Genomic DNA, 11,571 nt, shown 5'->3' on the forward strand with positions numbered 1-11,571 from the left:
CTCATTAGCATATTAGGCCGCATTCCCATGTTACCAGAAGTGTGGTCATCCAGCCACACCCACCTTTTGCTTCTTATTCTGTTTACCTTGTTTGTTGTCAAAACCCAGGGCTTTTCTTGTTGCAGGAACTCCTTTGCATGTTAGGCCACACACCCTTAATGTAGCCAATCCTAATGAGTTTCTGCTGTTGGGTGTGGCCTATTATGCTAATGAGTCCCTGCTGGGCGTGGCCAACTCGGGAGCCAGCCGGAACTCCGTTCCTGTGCGTTCCTGTCCAAAAATAGCCCTGGCGCCGGGCACATTGTTCAGGAGATGCTCTAGCATTCGGGTAAAAACTCTATGGTGACCACAGAGTTTTTACCCAAATACTAGAGCATCCCCCGAACAACGTCCCCAGCACAATGATGTCACTTCTGGGTGACGTCATTGTGGTGCACACGCTCTGCGCAAACGCCGGAAGAGTTCCAGAGCCGGCCTGGAGCCCCCTGCTGGGATGAAGGCAAGACCTGGCAACCCTAGTTGCTATGTCAGTGTGGGGTAGCAGTTAAAAGTGTTAGACTAGGACCTGGGAATTCCCCACCACAGAACCTGCCCTCTGGTACATCCATGGCTCTGGAGTCCTCTGGCAGAATGAATGCAGGATTGGGTGCAATGCATGAGGCAGGAACTGAGGCAGGGACGGGAAAGGAGGGACCAGTGGCTCTGAAACAGTCATAGCCAGCATGGAGCTGTGGTCTACAGTGTCAGGCAAGGCCTCGGGGGACCAAATCCCTCACTCTGCCACAGAAGCTCACTGGGTGATACACTCTCGGCCTCAGCTAACTCACAGGGTTGTTGTGAATCTAAAATGGAGAGGAGAACAACGTAAGCCGATTTGCACCCCATTTGGGAGGAAGGCAGGGTATAAATAAGGTAAAGTAAAAACGAATCAAAAGAAATATTATGTCTTCCTGATAGCTGTCGATGCCAGTGGAAGAAGCTGACATGCGGATTCCTCAGTTCCTGTCTGTGAATGGTAAAGCATTTGTTGCTTTTCAGTCATTTCTTTTTATCTTGCCTTGCCACCTAAAACACTCAAGGTGGTTTGCAAGAATAGCTATTATGGAGAACGGGCACAGATAAACACTGCTGTCCTAAGTGCGGTTCCCTCGGAATAAGCCCCACTGAATACCCCTGAATAAGATTCTGAGCAGATATGCTTGGGATCGCTCCCGAGGTCACTGAAGCAGAAAAACAAGAGAAGCAACATAAATGGGCAAATGGACGAGACAGCCAGTCAACTCTGATCCCATCATTCTTTTCTGAGACATACCCTGCGGCAGGTCCAGAGGAAGTTGAGAAGATTTCCATTAGAAGCGTCCTCCAATATCATGTAAAGAGGCGTCTGGGTTACAGAACACCCTAATAACTTGACTATGTTTTCATGGGGACCAAGGAACTGATGGAATTTAATCCTTTCCAGGAAGTCTTTCATCTCATGAGAGGTGGCAGATTCTAAAAACAGAACAACAAAAAAAGAGGGTCTCTTAGGGACCTTAGCAGAAGTAACAGAACGATCGCTTTGGCTCTGGTCAGCTTCAAAACTACCCCAGTTCTTTTATTTTATTTATTTATTTATTTAGGTCTTTTTACCCCGCCCTCCCCAGTGATAACATTAGCATCCTTCCAATCCATGTGGGTCCCCTCAACCCCAGGAGCAGACTTTTGTGGGATCTGAAGGGACTGCTGGGGAGAGGGACAGATTTGCAACCATCAGTTCCTGCTAATGGATCGTTGAGGATCCGACCCCTTCATTTAAAGTCTCTTCCTATCCTCATTATTAATCAAGAGAAAGGAGAGAAGAAAGGCTTTCTAAAGCAACTGAGCAACAGAACATCCTCAACCTGGATGGTGCAAAGAGGGCGGGACTTGGACTGAGAGAGCCCCTCCTACCAGATAGGACTATATTTGGGGCTATTTGCACAGCTTTACCTATGGAGCAACGTGGGAGGAACAATCCACACCTGGATCCCTCCCACCACTGGAGGTAAAGACTCTGCTTTCTTTTTTGTGTAATCCTACGGTTTGGGAAGAAAACTCCATTTTCTTTGTTGCGGAGCCCTATGGTACGGGAAGCGACTAAATCATTCTACTCAGAAGAGAGCACGGAAGACATCGGGCTACTACATTTTTGCAAAAGTATATCTACTTTCTTTTAGAAATTGGTTTAGGAGGGCATTGGTGAAGAACATCGAAAAATTGCCTTATGCAGATTCAGCCGGGCCTGGGATACTTCTTTTAAAATAACAAAACAGACCCATTAAGCTGGCAGTGTTGGGTGCCAGTTAAGGTCTCCAGCCTCCAGGTGGGGCCTGCAGATCTCCTGCTATCATAACTGATCTCCAGATTACAAAGATCAGCTCCCCTGGAGAAAATGGCTGCTTTGGAGGGTGGACTCTACTGGCCCCTCCCCTCAATCACCAGGTATTCCCCAACCCAGAGCTGGTGATCCTAGTGCCCGTGTGTTTATAAGCCACACTGGAACCCGTTGCTTTCACAAACATCTGCCACCATCTTTTCATGTTTCACACAGGAAGACCTGGTGGCAAATGACTGCTATAGTATAGTGCACTGGGAGTGCATTGTCCAACAAATGTGTGAAAGCACAGTCTTACACGGTCTCGGCTGGATATAACCACATCCCGACAAGTCTTCATTTTCTATCAACTGTGCAGAGAGATGCGCACAAGACTCAGGATCTCACTGACAACACTGCCACCAATGTTCAGGGATGCCAGCCTCCAGGTGGGACCTGGGGATCCCCTGGAATTGCAGCTCACCTCCAGAGATCAGTCCCCCTGGAGAAAATGGATGGTTTGGAGGGGGGACTCTATGGCATTGCACCCCACTGAGGTCCCCATCCTCCCCAGTCTCCAGGAGTTTCCCAACCTGGATCTGATCATGCTTTCCCCTCCCCCCCCCACCAGTGGCCAGGGAAGACCTGGCAACCCTAAAATAATATTTTTTTTTTTGCCGATAAGGACTTATGGCGACACTGCAGTTTTCAAGGAAAGAGATGTGCAGGGGTGGTTTGCCGTTGCCTGCCTCTGCATCATGACCCTGGGTCTTCTGTGGGTGGGGGATCTCCCATCCAAATACTAGCCAGGGACAACCCCGCTTACCTTCTGAGATCTGAGAAGATTAGGCTAGCCTGGGGCTATTCGGGTCAGGAACCCTACCAATGTGATACATTATTTCCCCTAGTACAGTGGTGGCGAACCTGTGGCACGGGTGCCAGAGGTGGCACTCAGAGCCCTCTCTGTGGGCACGCGTGCCATCGCCCCAGCCAGGCCCAGACCATCATTAAAGTGTCGAATTCTCTGCCAAATAATTTTAAGTAAATGAAAGGATTTGGGATTGCGTTCCTTACTTTGTTTGGATCATCTTAAGTTAATTTAGGAGTTGTTCTTTCTAAAGTAACACCTCAGTATTCAGGTTAAATTGCCGTGTTGGCACTTTCCGATACATAAGTGGGTTTTGGGTTGCAGTTTGGGCACGCGGTCTCTAAAAGGTTCGCCATCACTGCCCTAGTACAACACTGCTTTTGCTCTGAGGTAACTCACTTTTACGCCCAACCGATGCCCCGTGTTCATTTGACACCAGATTCCTCGGACGAATGATTCATTGATCATTTAGGGCTCAATTTGTTGCTTTTCCCGCCTTGGGAATAAGCGAGGCCTTTGTCTCACTCCCAGAGAAGATTTCGGCCTTGTACACATCCAGAGGCATCTCTTCTGAGTTGCCCTTTTGATCCAGTCGATGGTTCCTCGTTTAAAGCAGCTATTGGGCAAATGTGGGGCAAAATACCTCAACAATTTTGGTATGGTAGACCACCACAGAGCGCTATAAGTTCATTAACTCTGGGCACTGAGATAGCAGAAATACGAGCTGCGTAGAGCAACATAAGTAACCCAAACTGCACCCGCTCTCTGCAATACGCTTAAGGACTGAATCTCTGAGGCATTTTCGCCAGCGGAGAGAGGGCCCCTTAAGTGCCATCAGAAAGAAGAAACAGGCAGTTCTTTTCTTCTTGTGTTTTCTTCTCTTTAAACAAAACCACTCTGCCATCTAAGCAGCTATTTCCCATAACAAAAAAGGAAGGGAAACAATTCCATTATTAGAGCTGAAGGGAAAACCCTCCAGAAGCTCCACTAAGGGCAGGAAAGAAATTCACTCATAACAGCAAGGCACAAAACTGCATAGCCAGGGCTATTTTGGGGCAGGAACGCGCAGGAACAGAGTTCCGGCTGGCTTCAGAGTTGACCACGCCCACTACAGCCAAAACCTCTGCGTGCGTGGCTACAGAGGGAAGGCCTGGAGAGCGACCGCCCCCCCGGCAACTCCAAGGCAGGTCTTCCAGGGGGGCCCTGGAAGGATCGAGGAGGCATTTAAATGCCTCCCCGTGACTTCCCCAGCCTGTCCAAGGGCCGGCTTGTCCAAAGGGGCACCCAGGCAAGCCAAGGGAAGGCATGGGGTGTGGCCCATATACTAATGAGCTGCACTGCCAGGGGTGTGGCATAATATGCTAGTGAGTGTCTGCCTAAATGAAGAAGAGATTGGATTTACCCCCCGCCCCTTCACTACCCGAAGGGCTCTGAGAGCAGATTACAATCACCTTTCCCTTTTCCCCTCCCCACAATAGACACCCTGTGAGGCAGGTGGGGCTGAGACAGCTCTGAGAGAACTGCCCTTGAGAGAACAGCTCTGGGTGAACTTGTGACGGATCCAAGGTCACTCCAGCAGCTGCATGTGGAGGAGTGGGGAATCAAACCTGGTTCTCCTGGATTAGGGTCTGTGCTCCTAACCACTACACCAAACTGGCTCTCATGGAGCGAGGAAGCACCTCACTAAGCCCATTAAGCTCACACTGTGACCTGCACAAGTCCCGTGGCAGGACTGCACAGAGGCTGCAGGGAATATCCCATCATTTCTCTATTGCAGGGGTCCCCCAACCTTTCCCAGCCCACGGGCACCTCTGGAATTCTGATACAGCATGGCGGGCACAGTCGCAAAAAGGCTGCTACCAGAGGCGCAGCCAGCCACAAAATGGCAGCTCTAGTTTACCTTCAGCTACACAGCGAAGATCCTTCTTTCTTGGTGGCAGATGCTGCCAAAGCAACCTTAAAAAAAATTAATCAAATCTCCAGTGGCCAATCAGCAGCCTTGCTGGGGAAAAGCCCCACTTGGTTCTGCCTGCTTTCTAAAAACTTGGCAGGCAACCATCACATTGGGGACCCCTGCTCTATACAGAGATTGCAGTTGTAGGACATCACTCAGCTGTGTTTTAAGCTGACGGGTTTTGCCAGTTCAGCACAAAAGGCTCCTATAAACCAATCAAAGGCCAGAGAATAGATGAGAAACTGAAAGTTTTAGAACTGTACCGGTCACCAAAACGTCTGTCCCTCCCGTCATGGACATTACCTTGTAACATTTTCAAGACGACCAGCTGAGTTTTCCCAGGACTGGGGGTGTCCAGTTGTGCTCTGTAGATTCCCCCAAAACTGCCATTTTGAATAAACTCCAGTGACTCCTGGGAGATTCTTTCTCGTGGTATCTCCAGTTCCTTCAGGGTTAAGGCTGCTGTCCTCAGCAAGCAATCCATGGTCATCTCACCCAGCTGGATGGAGGTGTCTTCGGATGTGCTGGCTTTTCCCTGGCCTCTCTCATTTTCTGATACTGGGACTGCAGCTGTCAGTCAAATAATAAAGGCATGAAGTAGAAGCGTGGGGCTTTTCCTCTTACATTTTAGTGCTAGTGGCCTCTTCTAACCCACAGCAATGGGACAATCATGATTCAATTAGTTCTGAATGATCCCTTCTTAAAGCTGGAGATTGTCCGGAGCTAGAAACTGATGGCTGGTTTGACAAGATCTATGCCTTTTCAACAGGTACATGTTGCCTAAATAATACGGTTTCCCCCGGCCTACACTTGCAAGACAGGCACAATGAAACTGCCCCGTATGCCTGCCTGCTGACCCCCATATGGATCCCACAACTGGAAGACTGGGGTTAGAGGAAGTGTCCTGCAAGAAACTGGGTGGTCACAGTGCCAAGGTGAGTGCACCCCCTGCAGGCCTTCACAGGAGGAAGTGGCAAGCGTCCAAGTCCGCAAATCCGATCACTCACCAGTTTGGATTTCAACATGAAGTTCCAAGACTCAAAGGGGAATGAATAAAATTTCAGATTTGAGGGGGACACTCCTCCTGTTAACTTTCTGGTTGTGGCCATCAAGCTCTAATCTAGAGTTGCCAACCTCCCGGTGGGGACTAGGGATTTCCCGGTATTACCACTGATCTCCAGACAACAGAGATCAGTTCCCCTAGAGAAAATTCAGAAGGCTTTTGCATCTGTTTAGAGCAGAGGTTCAGGACTGGCTTGCTCCTAATATAGACACTTAAGAGGATATGAACACTTAGCACATTAAGAGGATGACAATTTTGAAGAAAATAAAATCATTCCTGAGTTTTGCAGAGAGCATTTTGCCAGCCAAATTTAGAAGGCTTTTGCATTTATAAATAAATAAATACATCTGTTTAGAGAAGAGGTTCAGGACTGGCTTGTTCCCAATATAAACACTGAATTGTAACAAGAGGCCGATAACTTTGAAGACAATAGGAATACTCCTGAGGAAGACTTTGACTAAACGAGCTTACATCCGGGTGCTTGTAGTAACATCATGAGAATGCAACATCATGAGGATGGACTTCTCTTTGTAATATTAGAAGGATGTACTTCTCTATAACGTGGCATAAGATTTATATATTGATTGTAAAACATTTTACTAAATGTGTTAGCCACCATACCACAGTGTGTGTTTGTCTGTATCCCCTGGACAATATGGCTGCTTTGGAGGGTGGACTCCATGGCAGCGTACCCTGCTGAGGATCCTCCCCTCCCCGAGGCCCGCCCTCTCCAGGCTCCACCCCCAAAATCTGCGGGTATTTTCCAACCCAGAGCTGGCAACTCTATTCTGATCCTGAAGTACCAGGCAGAGCCAGGTTCGTCCTGCTGACCCAATAAAACCACCCTCAGCCCCCACCCCAGTTCCTAGTTCCACTAGGAGGCCACATGGCTCCCTTTCTCCACTTCTTGAGTCTCGGATTTTGAGACCAAACAACTTGGCAGCCCTGCACCTTAGCTGTCCTTACCTTTCTCTTTAGATTCTAAAATGTTCTGCTGCTTTATCTTCCAGTTGCGGCAATAGAGCCAGAGTATGACACTTAAGAGAATGACAAATACACCCACCAAGAGGGCTGGGATGACTATTACTTCAGCCTGATTCTCCCGTATGACTGTCAAAGGAAGTGGCAAATGACAAAGGAGTTAGAATAGTTAATGCTCATCTGATCACAAGCAGCATTTCTTGCAGCACAGAGTTATTTCTTCCCGTTGCTATTTGTGTCTGCAATCAGCACCTGTCTGTAGCATTTCTAGCCACGTTGTTGCAAGGGGACAAGGGGTGGGTGGGAAATGGTCTTTTAATTAGATCTGCAGCAGGGCTTTTTTTTTTTTTAAGAGCTGCCGGAACTTTCAAGAGGGAAATGAAGTTTTCAATCTGTAAACTGAAAACTCATGAACTTTAAAACATTTTTTTAAAGAATTTTGTCGGTTCCGGAACTCTGTTCCGGTGCGCTCCCCCAGGGGGAAAAAAGCCCTGATCTGCAGTATAGATGGCTCTTGCCCTGAGCTGGACCAGGCTAGACCGATCCGGTTAGATCTCAGAAGCCAAGCAGGTCTGGCCCCTGTTAGTACTTGGATCGGTGACCACCAAGGAAGTCTCCAGGGTCCCTACACAGAGGCAGGCAATGGCAAACCACTCCTGAGTGTCTTCTCCCTTGGAAACCCCCCTATGGGGTCACCATAAGTCGGGGCTGCAACTTGACGGCACTTTCCACCTCCACCATAGACAACTCTTGGTCCTCAAAACTACATTTGAGTCCAGGAGCACCTTAAAGACCAACAACACTTTCCAGGCAATGTTCCCTCTAAGCCTGTGCAGTCTTGTGAACAAAGAAGAAGAGAAGAGATTGGATTTATACCCTGTCCTTCACTACCCCAAGGTGTCTCAGAGTGGCTTACAAACTCCTTTCCTTCCCCTCCCCACAACAGACACCCTGTGAGGTAGGCGGGGCTCAGAGAGCTACTGACAGAAACTGCTCTTTTTCAAGAACAGCTCTTATCAGAGCTACGGCTTGCCCAAGGCCATCCAGCCAGGTGCAAGTAGAGGAGTGGGGAATCAAACCCGGTTCTTCCAGATTAGAGTCCGTGCACTTAACCACTACACCAAATCCTACTTTGTGAGCGACTGGCATTAGAGTTGTGAGCGAGCGACTTGGCTGCTGCAAAATTAGTTTGCTCTGGAGCCGTCCCTTCCTGAGCTAAAACAAATATGTGTGAGCCAGAGGCTAAAAAACTGTGAGCCAGCTCACACTAACTCAGCTTAGAGGGAACGCTGTTTCCAGGGTGTACGTTTTCGTGAGTCAAGGCTCGCTTCATAAGATAAAATGCGAATGAACTTATACCAGTTCTTACACCCAGGTCAGAAGCTGGGAGGGGTGTTACAAAGAAAGTCCACATGGAGTCAGGATGCAGAAATATCACGCCAAACATAATCAGCTTGATTAGACTTGGGAGATACGGATAGCTCGCTATCTGCATTTTCTACCTCTGTGTGTACCTCCCAGCTCTAATCAAGCTGATTATGTTTTCCCTTGTACCTCTGCATCTGGACTCCAACTGGCCCTTCTTTGTAGCACCCCTCCTAACCTCTGATCTTGGTATCAGTGCTGACGGACCTTCTTCTCATTTGTACGTGACAAAGTATGTCTTCCCACTAGAAATGTTTTAAATCCTCCTCCTCCTTAGTTCATCAATATCTATGGAAACAAAAAACGAATGCCCCTGACTAATCCAAAACAGGGGGAAAACTGAAACTGAAGGGGAAAAAACTATTAAAAGATGACCTAAATATATAGACACAATAGAGTGGTTACAAACTCAAGTTTCTCAGGCAAGAAGCGTAGTATGTAGATGACAATCTGAGCATAATTAACACAGACTTTTTCGAATCTAACATTTAATACAAGTTATAAAGAAGAGAGATGGCCTGTTCCTTGTAAAATATCTGCAAACAGCAGATAGGATATGACCCCAAAAATATAAATAGCAACTTTTTGGACAAAGGGTTATTTTATAGTAATCCCCATACAGGTATAATTTAAAATGTAATCACTAGACATCCAATTACTAAACACCATCGTGGCTGTTTAAAACTCTTCAAACTCTCTGTAAGATTATTAAAGATCTCATTGCCGAAGGCAAAAAAGGGAGGAAAAAACCAGTGTATTTGCAGCCAGCAATTTTTTTTTTGCAAAACTCATAGTGGGATGGGCCCAAGAAAAATAAAACCTCCTATTGACCTAGCCCGATCTCATCAGATCTTGGAAGCTGAGCAGGGTCAGCCCTGGCTAGTATTTGGATAGAAAACCACCACGAAGGTATGCAGAGTCAGGCAATGGCAAATCACCTGTGGATGTCTCTTGCCTTGAAAATCCAACCGGGTCGCCATAAGTCAGCTGTGTGACTAGGTGGCGGGGGGGGGGAGAGAAATCGGCCTTTTGCAGAGTCTCAGGTTATTTGGGCAAGTTCTTAATCTTATTTTTTTAATCATTTTAACTTGTTTGTTCATCTGAGGATTTAACTGTAATTATATTCTTTTTACTTGCACAGAAAGTTGAATGTGGATGCTTTTAAACTCGATGAATGTTTTTAAACTCTATGTATTTTTGCTATGTGCTGTTTTCACTGATGAAGATTCATTGATTCGAAACACAGTCGACTTAAAAAGGTTAATCAGTCTTCTTAAACGTTAGATTTGAAAACGCTTGTGTTAATTAAGGTCAAATTGTAACCTGAAGACTACACTTGGCTTGAGTTTGCAATGACTTGGTTCTTTATCTTTAAACTTTTTGTGTGTATGTGTGTGTGTATATGTATATGTGTGTGTATGCCTGGAAGTCATAGTTGACTTCTGGTGACTCCTAGTGGGGCTTGGACATTTCAGAGAGGTGGCTTACTACTGCCTGTCTCTGTGCCCCGGCCCTGGTATCCCTTGGAGGTCTCCCATCCAAGTACTTGCCAGGGTCCCCTCTGCTTAGCTTCCAAGATCTGATGAGATTGGGTTTGCCCGGGCTATCCAGGTCAGGGCATATTTAGTTAAACCTTTGACAGTTTCCCCCCCAGTTTTTTTGTTTTTTGTAATGAACCAATTGAATGGTGTTCACTTTATATTCAAAGGTTATTTGGAAGTGTATGTTGAGCGGAGCTGGAACAAATGAGGCAGAAAATGAGACGCAAACTAGTAAAAGCAGGTTAAGGGCAGCTGCTAGCCAATCCTGGCCAAGCCAGAGAAGCGTCGTCTATAAAATATTAATTATTTCTGTCTCAGCACGAAAGATTTCTCCATAGATAATGCGCGCGCCATCCTTACAGCACAGTTTGTCATTGTTCTGACATTCCAGCAGCATCCGCGATAACCTTCTGATTTTTTCGGACATGATCAGTCCAATGTGCTCTCCCCTTCATCAGCTGTCGTTATCTCCTGTAGGGATATGAGGAACGTTATGAAAGTTAGATGGCTTACGGCCAAGCAAATAAATAAAAAATAAATAAATAAAAATCACATGTATGGCAGCGGAGATTCAATTTAAGGGTTTTGCTTAAATTAAATTCAGATAGAGTTGCCAAAGATCTTCCACTATTACAATTGATCTCCGGACAACCGAGATCAGTTCCCCTGGAAAAAAACGGCTGCTTTGAAATGTAGACTCTATGGCATTATACCCTGCTGAAGTCCCACCCCCAGCCCCACCCTCCCCCAGGCTCTCTCTCCCCAAATCTCCAGATACTTCCCAAACCAGAGCTAAAAACCTTAAGTTCAGACGTTCTCTGTATCAGAGGGACAACAGCTATAGGCACCAAGGGCCCTACTGACATTGCATTATGTTAATAGGGTTGGACCACATAGAGCCATTTTGCTAATGGTTTCCCCAATGCAGAAATCTCCTCTGTCAGCAAAAGGGCAGCTTGCATCAGCAAAAGACGCTTTGTGCTGCCATTAGTAGAATGGATCGGCAGGATTTATTTATTTTAACTACTTTGCTAGTTCAGTTCAGTTTTACTGCACAGGGCCAATGGGCCAGGGCTCTTTTTGTAGAAAAAGCCCAGCAGGAAAAAAAAGGAATTCATTAGCATAATAGGCCACACCCAACAGCAGGAACTCATTAGCATATTGGGCCACACCCCTGACAGCACAGCTCATTAGCACATTAGGCTACACCCCCATGTTACCAGAAGTGTGGTTATCCAGCCACACCCACCTTTTGCTTCTTATTCTGTTTACCTTGTTTGTTGTCAAAACCCAGGGCCTTTTTTTGTAGCAGGAACTCCTTTGCATGTTAGGCCACACACCCCTAATGTAGCCAATCCTCATGAGTTCCTGCTGTTGGGTGTGGCCTATTATGCTAATGAGTTC

At 46.8% G+C, this 11,571-nt stretch overlaps 1 protein-coding gene across 1 annotated transcript in view; it reads right to left on the minus strand.

The window, feature by feature from the left end:
• Positions 1–10,564, minus strand: part of STYK1 (serine/threonine/tyrosine kinase 1) — a 27,908-nt gene extending 17,344 nt beyond the window's left edge. Inside the window, exons 1-4 of the mRNA XM_015427391.1 lie at positions 10,528–10,564; positions 7,187–7,330; positions 5,461–5,727; positions 1,313–1,494 (exon numbers count right to left, since the gene is read on the minus strand). Coding sequence (XP_015282877.1) covers positions 1,313–1,494; positions 5,461–5,727; positions 7,187–7,330; positions 10,528–10,564 — 630 coding nt within the window. The remainder of the gene's footprint in view (positions 1–1,312; positions 1,495–5,460; positions 5,728–7,186; positions 7,331–10,527) is intronic.
• Between the last annotated feature and the right edge of the window lie 1,007 nt (positions 10,565–11,571).

Source organism: Gekko japonicus, unplaced genomic scaffold (assembly GCF_001447785.1).
Source record: "Gekko japonicus isolate JY-2015 unplaced genomic scaffold, Gekko_japonicus_V1.1 scaffold2306, whole genome shotgun sequence".
NCBI classification, from domain to species: Eukaryota; Metazoa; Chordata; class Lepidosauria; order Squamata; family Gekkonidae; genus Gekko; species Gekko japonicus.